The 10665-nt window shown below is 56.9% G+C and overlaps 1 protein-coding gene across 4 annotated transcripts in view; it reads right to left on the bottom strand.

Moving 5' to 3' along the window:
• The window catches only part of ADAMTS10 (ADAM metallopeptidase with thrombospondin type 1 motif 10), a 36395-nt gene that overhangs the window by 4228 nt on the left and 21502 nt on the right, over positions 1-10665 (bottom strand). For 2 of the 4 annotated variants that reach the window (XM_026455561.2, XM_026455562.1), the window contains 13 exons: positions 8723-8830; positions 7907-8052; positions 7749-7812; positions 5689-5791; positions 5252-5385; positions 5042-5165; positions 2654-2734; positions 2396-2559; positions 2187-2313; positions 1968-2097; positions 1321-1525; positions 972-1148; positions 735-894 (listed from right to left, as the gene is read on the bottom strand). In XM_026455561.2, the coding sequence (XP_026311346.1) occupies positions 735-894; positions 972-1148; positions 1321-1525; positions 1968-2097; positions 2187-2313; positions 2396-2559; positions 2654-2734; positions 5042-5165; positions 5252-5385; positions 5689-5791; positions 7749-7812; positions 7907-8052; positions 8723-8830 (1723 nt within the window). Of the gene's footprint in view, positions 1-734; positions 895-971; positions 1149-1320; positions 1526-1967; positions 2098-2186; positions 2314-2395; positions 2560-2653; positions 2735-5041; positions 5166-5251; positions 5386-5688; positions 5792-7748; positions 7813-7906; positions 8693-8722; positions 8831-10665 lie in introns of those variants that run through there. The other 2 variants (XR_003309677.1, XM_026455563.1) reach the window with 2 other exon arrangements.

The raw sequence follows: 10665 nt of genomic DNA, 5'->3' as shown, positions 1-10665 counted from the left end.
AAATGCAAATAAAAAAAATAAAAAATTTTACCTAGGCAGAAAAAAATGTGTATACTTATAAGCAGTGGTTCTCAAGGAAAGTGATCGATTTTGACCCCCCAGGGGACACTGGGCAATGTCTGGAGACATTTTTAGTTGTCATAACTTGGGAGAGGGTTGCTACCGGTGCCCAGTGGGTAGAAACCAGGGATGCTACTAAACATCTTACAGGCTGGCACAGTGGCTCATGCCTGTAATCCCAGCGCTTTGGGAGGCCGAGGTGGGAGGATTGCTTGAGCCCAGGAGTTGGAGACCAGAGTAACACAGCAAGACCCCATCTCTCCAAAAAACAAAAACAAACAAACAAAAACCCTACAATGCGCTGGACAGCTCCCCATGACAATCATCTAGCTCAAAATGTCACTAGTGCCTGAGGTTGAAAACCTGATTTAAAGGAAAAATATTCAGTAAATTGTGCTACAGGTGGAGATGAATAGGTACAGGTTGTGAAAGTGACTGGGGAAATGACACAAGTTTTAGTGCACAGAGGGTCGGCTGCCTGGAACACTCAGCATACAGTGGCACTTAATAAATGCTTGCAGGAAGAAGATGGTGAAGGACGGCCTGGCAGAGACAGAGCAACGCATTTCAGAGGTTCCAGAAATTCTAGGATGAATAGTCAGGACCCCCAATGCCCTCTGTGGCTGGCTCTGGCCAGGACCCTCCTGGCGCGCCCTGGCTGGTCACCCACATACCTTCAGGGCCGTCCCCGGGGGTTGGGCTGTCGCACTTGGCTTCACACTGCTGCGTGGTGGGCGGTCGCAGGGCTTCCGTGCACTCGTGTGACGCCTGGCCCGTGTGGCTGGTGCAGCGCACAGAGCGCTGCTGCTGCCCTACGCCGCACTGTGCAGAGCACTGCGAGGGGGCACCACTCAGTTGCTGCCCCGCAGCCCCTGCCCTGGCACCCACCCCTCTGAGGCTCACCCTCCTACCTCACCCCACTCGCCAGCCACCCAGCGGGCCGGGGGACAGCGGCGCAAGTTGCAGCGCATGGTGGCCGGCGGCTTGGCGGCGGGTGAGCAGTGCGCCGGGGGCAGCGTGGCACGGTGGTCTGCGCTCTTGCAAAGGACCACGCGGTGGCGGAGGCCCGGCCCGCAGCTGGGGGTGCACTGCAGTTGGAAGGGGCGTTTCGTGCTCAGGGTGCTGCCCCAGTGCGAAGTGAGGACGGGACAGCTAACCTGGAGACCGCGCAGAGGCTTCTCCGTGGACACCCCACCTGGGCATCCCAGTCCCTGCCCCTCTCTGCATAGGGAGTGGGCGCGAAGGAAGGGGGCGGCTGACCTCAGACCAGTCGAGGGCCGCCCACTCCGGAGGGCAAGTGGGGCCGTGGCAGGCCTCCAGCACAGGTGGGCGCGGCTGCGGGCATGCGCTGTCGTCCAGCGCCTTCTCCTCCGCGGCGGAGACGCGGCGCTGGCACACGACCGAGCGGCTGCGCACGCCCGCATCGCAGCTGCGGCTGCAGCGCGACCAGTTCCCTACAACCCAGCTGTAGGAGATGAAGGGGTCTGAGCAAGTAAGCAGGGCAGGGGGGTCCTAATACGAGAGCAGGGGGGCAGTATAGCCTACCCTCCCCTTCCAAACACCCAGCCTCATATGGATACCGGCACCAAGCACCTCCACATTCCACACTTGGGGCATCGTTATCCTGCACCCAGACTGGGGGCAGCGAGGTGCATTACCCTAAGGACAAATAAATCAGGCAGCACCATCATTCTAACTTCAGGGCCATGCAACCTTGACCGCCACCTTGGGGGCACTATTACCTGGGACTCCCCCATAAGTCCTATAGAACCATCACTGCAGCGCTCAGCCCACTGTCACTCTGATCCTGCACTAACCTGGCCCCCACCCCCCTGGAGCACTCGCTCTTGACTCCAGGGAGCACTCTCCTCCCACCCTGAGCAACACTGCCCCCTGGCGGCACTCACTCTGGCGGGCAAGGCTCCGTGTTGCAGGCGCGCTGCCTCTTGGGCAGCTTGCTGTGGGCACTGCAGTAGTGGGGGGCGACCGCGGAGCTGTCCAACTGGTTGCGGCACTCAACCGCCTGCACCTGGCTACCTGGGGGAGGGTGAGAGGCCTGCTCAGCCCCTCCCGGCCCAGAGAACCTCAGCCCAGGTATCTTGTGCTGCCCCCATCCCTGGCCTCACCGCCTGCACACTGGGCCGAGCACTTGGTCCAGGGTGCATAGTGCCAGGAGTACGGGGGCAGGGAGTCACGGGCGATGGGGGCATTGAAGCGGTAGCGGAGGGCAGGCAGCTCGGTCCGGGCCAGCACCTGGAAGGGGGCGGCAGTCAGTGTAAGGATCATGGAGTCTCTAATTCCAAAGGCTGCACCTTGCCCCCAGTCTCCCTGTTACCATGACGATGAGAGAGGCATTAATCGGTCCCAGGGCTTCCAGACTCTGGAACTGGTCTGGCCCCTGTCGCAGCTGAAAGGTGGTCCCAGCCAGGGGCAGGCGGTGGGGCTGGGGGGTCCCGGGCAGCCCCTCCAGCAGCAGGGACTCCTGGTCTCCTTTCAGGGCTGGGGGACAGTGCAGGGTTCAGAATTCCAGACATGTTGAAATATCCCTCCCCACTGACTCCTAATCCTCATCCCCTCCCCACCATTTGCTCACCCAAGTGACTGAGAGAGAGGTTCAGATCCTGGATGAAGATGTGGACGGAGCCTTTGGGAATCCAGACGACATCCTCGTACCCTGAACAGCAGAGCTCAGATGTCACCCACTTGGCATGTCCCCAACACCTGCCTGCCTCCCCTGTCCCATGAGGGTAACAGCTGTTACTGCACTAAACGTTTGCACATCTGACTGCACCCCTGCCCCACCCTTGTGAACCAGGTGTTTCATTATCCCCATTTTAGGGATGACAAAACTGAGGCTCAGAGAAGTTAAGGAACTTGACCAGGTTTGACTGCTAGGAAATGGCTGGGTTGGGATTTTTTTTTTTCTTTCTTTCTTTTTTGGAGACAGGATCTCTATGTTGCCCAGGCTGGAGTGCAGTGGAGTGACCTTGGCTCACTGTAGCCTCAGACTCCTAGGCTCAAGTGATCCTCCCACCTCAGCTTCTTGAGTAGCTGGGACTGCAGGCATGAGCCACCACACCTGGCTAACTAAAAAAAACTTTCTTTTTCTTTTCTTTTTTTTTTTGTAGAGTTGGGGTCTCCTTAAGTCGCTCAGGCTGGTCTCAAAACTCTTGGGCTCAAGTGATCCTCTCGCCTCAGCCTCCCAAAGTGCTGGGACTACCGGTTTGAGCCTCCCAGCTTTTTTTTTTTTTTTTTTTTTAATACAGGATCTCACTCTGTCACCCAGGCTGGAGTGCAGTGGTGCGATCATAGCTTACTATATAGCCTTGACCTCCTGGGCTCAAGGGATCCTCCTGCCTCTCAGCCTCCCGAGTAGCTGGAACTACAGGTGTATGCCACCACACCCGCCTAATTAAAATCAATTTGTAGCCGGGTGCGGTGGCTCATGCCTGTAATCCCAGCACCTTGGGAGGCCGAGGCGGGCAGATCATGAGGTCAGGAGATTGAGACCGTCCTGGCTAACACGGTGAAACCCCATCTCTACTAAAAATACAAAAAATTAGCCAGGTGTGGTTGTGGGCACCTGTAGTCCCAGCTGCTGGGGAGGCTGAGGCAAGAGAATGGCGTGAACCCAGGAGGCGGAGCTTGTAGTGAGCCGAGATGGCGCCACTGCACTCTAGCCTGGGTGACAGAGCGAGATCCCCCCAAAAAGAATTTTGTAGCGTTTGGCCAGGTGTGGTGGCTCACACCTGTAATCCTAGCACTTTGGGAGGCCTAGGCGGGTGGATCACTTGAGGTCAGGAGTTCCAGACCAGCCTGGCCAATATGGTGAAACCCCATCTCTTCTAAAGACACAAAAATTAGCCGGGCGTGTAGTGCACAACTGTAGTCCCGACTACTTGGGAGGGTGAGGCAGGAGAATTCCTTGAACCTGGGAGGCAGAGGATGCAGTGAGCCAAGATCAAGCCACTGCACTCTAGCCTGGGTGACAGAGTGAGATTCCGTCTCAAAAAACAATTTTTTTTTTTTTTTTTTTTGTAGAGTTGGGGTCTCCCTGAGTTGCCCAGACTGGTCTCAAACTTCTGGGCTCAAGGGATCCTCCCACTTCAGCCTCCCAAAGCACTAGGATTACAGGCGTGAGCCACCATGCCTGTCTCACTTTTGATGCCAGTGACCAGGCTGCTTATTATAAAACCCCAATGGGACGCTACCTGGGGAAGGAAACTCAGACTCTGCAACCTGCTCCTGCCTCACCTGGACACACTCGGCTTCTGCGGCCTTACCAGATGTTTCCTGAGCCTCCTCCCCTCTTGCCCACTCCCTGGGCTCTCTCTCACTCGTCCAAAGCCCAGGCTGGAAAAGATGCTTTCGACACTCTCTGAATATCCCCTTCCATAGGAAGCCTTTCCCTGCTGGCACAGAACATTCCCCCAGCTCCTCTGGCTCACGGAGGATGAAAAGTGACACTCGCTTCCACCCAGACATGGCGGGAGCTCCTCCAGGAGGCAGAGGAGAGAGATTCAGGGTCCCATCTCCTGAGACACTCTTTTTTTTTTTTTGAGACAGAGTCTCGCTCTGGCTGGAGTGCAGTGGGTGATCTCGGCTCACTGCAATCTCCACCTCCCAGATTCAAGCAATTCTCATGTCTCAGCCTCCTGAGTAGCTGTGATTACAGGTGCTCACCACCATGTCCGGCTAATTTTTGTATTTTTAGTAGAAACGGGGTTTCACCATGTTGGCCAGGCTGGTCTCAACTCCTGGTCTCAAGTGATCCTCCTACCTCAGCCTCCCAAAGCGATGGGATTACAGGCTTGAGCCACTTCACCTGGCCGAGCCCCCAGGACTTTTCGGGACTCCTGACACTCCACGGGGCCCCTGGGGTCTGAGGAGTTAGTGTTCTCAGCTACTGCAGTGGGATTAGCTCCACCCACAGCCAGCTGGCCCATGCAGGGAGCGTGGGAGGGAAGTTGGAGGCTCTCACCAGCCCCAGGTGAGGCTGGGCTGAAGACACCCTCGATGGTCTCGCAGGCACTGCCGTCACCACCACACACTCGGCACTTGTCCTCCCGCACATCGGAGCCCAGGACTCGGTCGCAGCCCACGTGCTGCGTGGAGAAGGGGTGAGCGAGACGACCCCCTAACCCAGCCCCGCTCCCCATCCCCTCTCCACCTCCCTGGGAGTCCCCTCCACCTTGCATTCGCCACTGACGCAAATGTCCACCGTGTCTGGACGGCAGGGTGTCCCGTCCACCACGGCTGCCGCCCTCTCCGTGTAGAAGTTGAAGCCTTCCGCTAGGCACGTGAGCGAGCAGGCCTTCACGCCCCCTGGGGGGCACGGCCCCGTCACACCATGGGCCAGGCCACCCTGGAACTCCTTCCTCGCTCCCAAGGGGAGTGAGGTCAAGAGGGACAGACCCCAGACCCAAGAGGATGGGCAGCTCGGGCAGAGGGACTGGGGGCTCCTAGCGTCCAGTCGAACCCCCATGGTACCGTATCCTGGGTACTCTGGCTCCCTGGGTGGGGACAGGGCTCAGGGCAGACCCCGGGATGCTGCATTCATCCACCGGCTGATGGACACTCCCACAGCGGCCCTTCACAGCCCCACGGCCTTCGGAGTCCCACACTCACCTCCCCTGTACGTTTTCCATGTGTAGAATTTCCCGCGGAAAGGGATGCTGTCGAATTCAGAACACTGCATTTCTCTGAAGTCCTGGGAGCCAGGGGGGCAGTCCTGGGGGCAGGAGAGGAGAGATGGAGGGAGACCAGGTTTGCGGGGATGGAATCAGAGCAGAAAAGGGGTGCTCAGAGAAGGATGGGCTGGAGGAGGGAGGCTAGAGGCAGGGAGGCCAGGGAGGAGGCTGTGATGGTCTGGGTGAGACTAGGCCTGGAAGGTAGCCTGGGCTGGGCATTTAGACACATCTGGGATAGGACTGGATCCTGCATTAGAGGTTTGGGGGTGAACTGGGCAGGACACACCTGGGTTTCTGGTTCCAGACAACGGAATCTTGCTTGCTTGCTTGCGTGTTTTTTCTTTTCTTTTCTTTTTTTTTTTGAGACAAAATCTCACTCTGTCGCCCAGGTTGGAGTGCAGTGGCATGATCTCGGCTCACTGCAACCTCCATCTCCTGGGTTCAAGTGATTCTCCTGCCTCAGCCTCCTGAGTAGCTGGGATTACAGGTGCATGCCACTATGCCTGACTAATTTTTGTATATATATATTTTTTTGAGACGGAGTCCCGCTCTGTCGCCCAGGCTGGAGTGCAGTGGTGCCATCTCGGCTCACCGCAAGGTCCGCCTCGTGGGTTCACACCATTCTCCTACCTCAGCCTCTCCTACCTCACGCCTGTAGCTGGGACTACAGGCGCCTGCCACCACGCCCGGCTAATTTTTTGTATTTTTAGTAGAGATGAGGTTTCACCGTGTTAGTCAGGATGGTCTTGATCTCCTGACTTTGTGATCCACCCGCCTTGGCCTCCCAAAGTGCTGGGCTTACAGGCGTGAGCCACCGTGCCCGGCCTTTTTTTTTTTCTTTTAGACAGAGTTTCGCTCTTGTTGCCCAAGCCTGGAGTGCAATGACGCAATCTTGGCTCACTGCAACCTCTGCCTCCTGGGTTCACGCCATTCTCCTGCCTCAGCCTCCGGAGTAGCTGGGACTACAGGCGCCCGCCACCTCGCCCGGCTAGTTTTTTTTTTTGTTTTTTTTTTAGTAGAGACGGGGTTTCACCATGTTAGCCAGGATGGTCTCAATCTCCTGACCTCGTGATCCGCCTGTCTCGGCCTCCCAAAGTGCTGGGATTACAGGCTTGAGCCACCGCGCCCGGCTGGGATCAGGGTTTATAAAAGGTGCCAGCATGTGGATTCTCTAAAGACCTGGCTCCCCCCAGATAGGAGGCTGAGAAGTCCAAAGCTCTCACTGCCCTCGGAAACACCCCCTCCCCAGCAAACTTCTTGCTGCTCACCGGTGGTCCCAGGTCAGCTGAGGGCACAAGCAGAGGACAGACACCTGTCACTGGGTTTGGTGAGAGGAAGCTTCAGCTACAACTTTGGGGGCTGACAGAAGGCAGGGGTAGGACTCTTCAGGGGAAGCTGGGCTGTAAAGGGAGGGGACAGACTGGATGGTAGGGGGTTGTGAGGGCCAAGCAGTGATTTCAAGGTGGGGGCTCGTGGTCTAAATGCAGGAGGAAGAGAGAGCTGGAAGGGGCCAGGTCTTTGAGGAGGAGGCGTTGGGGATGGGAAGGTGGTGGGGGTTAGGGAGAGGAGGGAAGAGAGGGGTGGCAGCTGCAGGTTCCCTAGGAGGCAGCAGGTGCCTGGATGAAGCACTCTGATAGCTTTTTTTTTTTTTTCTTTTGAGTTGGAGTTTTGCTCTGTCACCCAGGCTGGATTGCAGTGGTGCGATCTCGGCTCACTGTATCCTCCGCCTCCTGGGTTCAAGCGATTCTCCTGCCTCAGTCTCCCAAGTAGCTGGGATTATAGGAGTCCACCACCACGCCCGGCTAATGTTCGCATTTTTAGTAGAGATGGAGTTTGCCATGTTGGCCAGGCTGGTCTCGAACTCCTGACCGCAGGTGATTCGCCCGCCTTGGCCTCGCAAAGTGTTGGGATTACAGGCATGAGCCACCGTGCCTGGCCTCTGATAGCTTTTTTTAATGCTTCCTCCCCCCACTCCTCAAGACGTTTGGGGGAACTCACATCCGTGTTGCAGGAGCGGTGCCGCCTTCTCTCACCCAGGCAGTACTTGCCCCCGACGGTTGGCCTGGAAGGGGTGGTGGGATAGGAGAGAGATGAGGCAGGGGGAGATGGGGGCGGGGGTCCCGCTGCCCTTCCGGGTGGGGGTCCTGAGGGCTGACCTGGGGCTGTCGCAGTGACGGCTGGAAGAGGACACGCCGCCGCCACATGTCCGGCTGCAGTCGCCCCAAGGAGTCCACGGCCCCCAGGCTCCGTCCACGCCTTCCGGGCGCGACCCGAAGGGGACACAGACCCGTTTGTAGCACCACTGAGTTGAGGGAGACAGGAAGGCGTGAGTCCAGCCCGGAGAACACTCGCGGGCCCCATGCACCTTTCCCCACACCAGGCCCCAGCCAGAGAGATCTCAGCCTCTTCAGGATGGGGCGGGAAGGGGATGGGCAGAGGCGGGGTCTGAAGATAGGGACAGGTTTAGGTTACGTAGGAGAGTGGTCTGGGAGACAGACAAGCTACAAGCGAGAGGCGTGGCCTGAGCACAGCGTGCTGAACGGGGAGGGGTGTAGACCGGACCACGATAAGCGTGGAGACGAGGAGGGGCGTGGCTTCAGGTCGGGGGAGGGGCCTACAGGCAGTAGGCTTGGCCAGAGCCGAGGGGCGCACAGGGGATGGGCGTGACCAATAAGGGAGAGAACAAACAGTAGGCGTGGCCAGAGACGAGGAAATTAGACGGTGGGCGTGGAAAACGCCGGAGTGAGCAAACAGTAGGCGTGGCCAGAACCGAGGGAAGCATAGACGGCGGGCGTGGCCAACGAGGGAAGGAGCATGCAGTAGGCGTGCCCGCAGCCGAGGGAGCATAGATGGCGGGCGTGTCCAATACGGGAGGGAGCAGACAATAGGCCAAAGGACAGACGGGTGGGTGTGGCCAACTCGGGAGGTGGATCGGGGGCGTGGCCCGGTTGGGGGCCCTGGCCGGCGCTCACCCCCTTGTCGATGGTGTGCGTCTGGCACAGCGTGCCCTCGGCGGCCGGGATGCTGTTGGTGATGCACCGGTTGCTCTTGCTCAGACACCACAGCTCGCTGCAGACCTCCTGCGGGCCGAGGCGCCCGCTCAGGCTCGCCCCCCTCCCCTCCTCCCTGGGGCAGCCCGCCCGACTTGGGAGGACCCAGATGTCCGGATCACTGCCGGTCCCGGAGCAGAGAGCAGCGTACTCCCTTCCTGGCTCTCAGAGGGTCTTCGTGCATCCCCTTGCGGGGCATGGCCTGTGACTTATCCTCTGCCAATAAGCTCCATTTATGGAACACCTCATACATGCCATATACCCCTTTAGGCAGTACTACCCCATCTTACTGGGAGAAAACCAAGCTTCAGACAGGTAAGGTCACTTGCTAGAAGTCACACAACTACTAAGGGAGTAGCCTGGAGTTTAACCCAGCTCTTTAATTCAGAGTCTGTGCTCTAACGAACTTTGCAATTCAGCTTCTGGTGCCTTCTGAGTTTCTGGAAGGAAACTTGGGACCTACTGAGGAATCAACAGGAAGGATTTGGGGTTCTTTTATGGGATGGGCAAAGTAGCCGAAGAGAAAGTAGTGGTTCTGAGAAATCGGCCTGGATGATGACTAGGCCAAAGGCCTCAAATCGTTTTTTCCAGCTTGTTGGTTCTCTTTGTTCCCCCATCTAAACTGGAGAAGACCCCAACACTTTTAAGCTATGGGGAGGGGTGGAAGTTTGGGAGGGGACAATGCCAAATTAGGTTTGTGTGGGACATTCCTGTCTTTCTCCAGGTGAAAAATCCCCACCTTCTTCCCGTCTGAATCCTGCACAGGCTGGACCAGTCCCAGGGACTCACTCTGACCCTTAAAGTCCAGGTTAATATCCCTGGAGAAGCCCCACTGAGTTCAGGTGAAGCAAAATCTCTGACCCTCTTGGCCCACATCCTAAGCAACCTCCCACTGTCTTTCCTCTAAGAAGTAGGTGGTCCTGGCCGGGCGCAGTGGTTCACGCCTGTAATCCCAGCACTTTGGGAGGCCGAGGTGGGCGGATCACAAGGTCAGGAGATCAAGACCATCCTGGCTAACTCGGTGAAACCCCATCTCTACTAAAAATACAAAAAATTAGCCGGGCGTGGTGGCGGGCGCCTGTAGTCCCAGCTACTCGGGAGGCTGAGGCAGGAGAATAGTGTGAACGCAGGAGGCAGAGCTTGCAGTGAGCCGAGATCATGCCACTGCACTCCAGCCTAGGTGACAGAGCGAGACTCTGTCTCAAAAAAAAAAAAAAGAAGTAGGTGGTCCTTCTGTAATTATCAAGTGTAATCCCCTCTTTGAACCCAATTCTTGTAAGCTTTCCAGTTGTGGGACTGGATCAATCAATGGCCATTGGAAAGGAGCCTTCCTAGGTCAGCCCCTTAGAGATACCTGTACATACGTGAGAAGTTGGAAGAGTTACTCTCAGACACATTCTAACTCAAAGGTCCTCTAGAGTCTCTGCCTTCTGCCTTTTAGAGGACACTTCTCAGCTAAAAACTTAGCCTGTTGTCCTCCTGGCCATATCTAAAAATATTACATCAGCCCGGTGGCAATCCCACTTCTGACACCTCTTCAAGAGAATGATTTCAGCCCTGCTTTTGGCCTCCTCTCCACAAGGAGGCACTGTGGCATATTTGAGTTGTGCAGAGACCTCCACTCTGCTATTGACCTGCAACGTATTTCCCCTCTCTGGGCCTCAGTTTACTCATCTACAAGATGGGCAGCCTAATGCCTGCCTTGCCTATATAAATGGCTATGAGGCATGTGACAGGATAGATAGGAAAGGACTTGCACCAATGCCATTATGGGGTAACAATGACCACTGCTATCTCTGGACCAGGCACTAGGCTGAACCCTTTACATATATTAACCAGCTCACATGAAGTAAATAAATCCCCCT

The sequence above is a fragment of the Piliocolobus tephrosceles genome, chromosome 21 (assembly GCF_002776525.5).
Source record: "Piliocolobus tephrosceles isolate RC106 chromosome 21, ASM277652v3, whole genome shotgun sequence".
In the NCBI taxonomy this organism is placed as follows: Eukaryota; Metazoa; Chordata; class Mammalia; order Primates; family Cercopithecidae; genus Piliocolobus; species Piliocolobus tephrosceles.
This window is presented reverse-complemented; position numbering and strand designations above follow the sequence as displayed.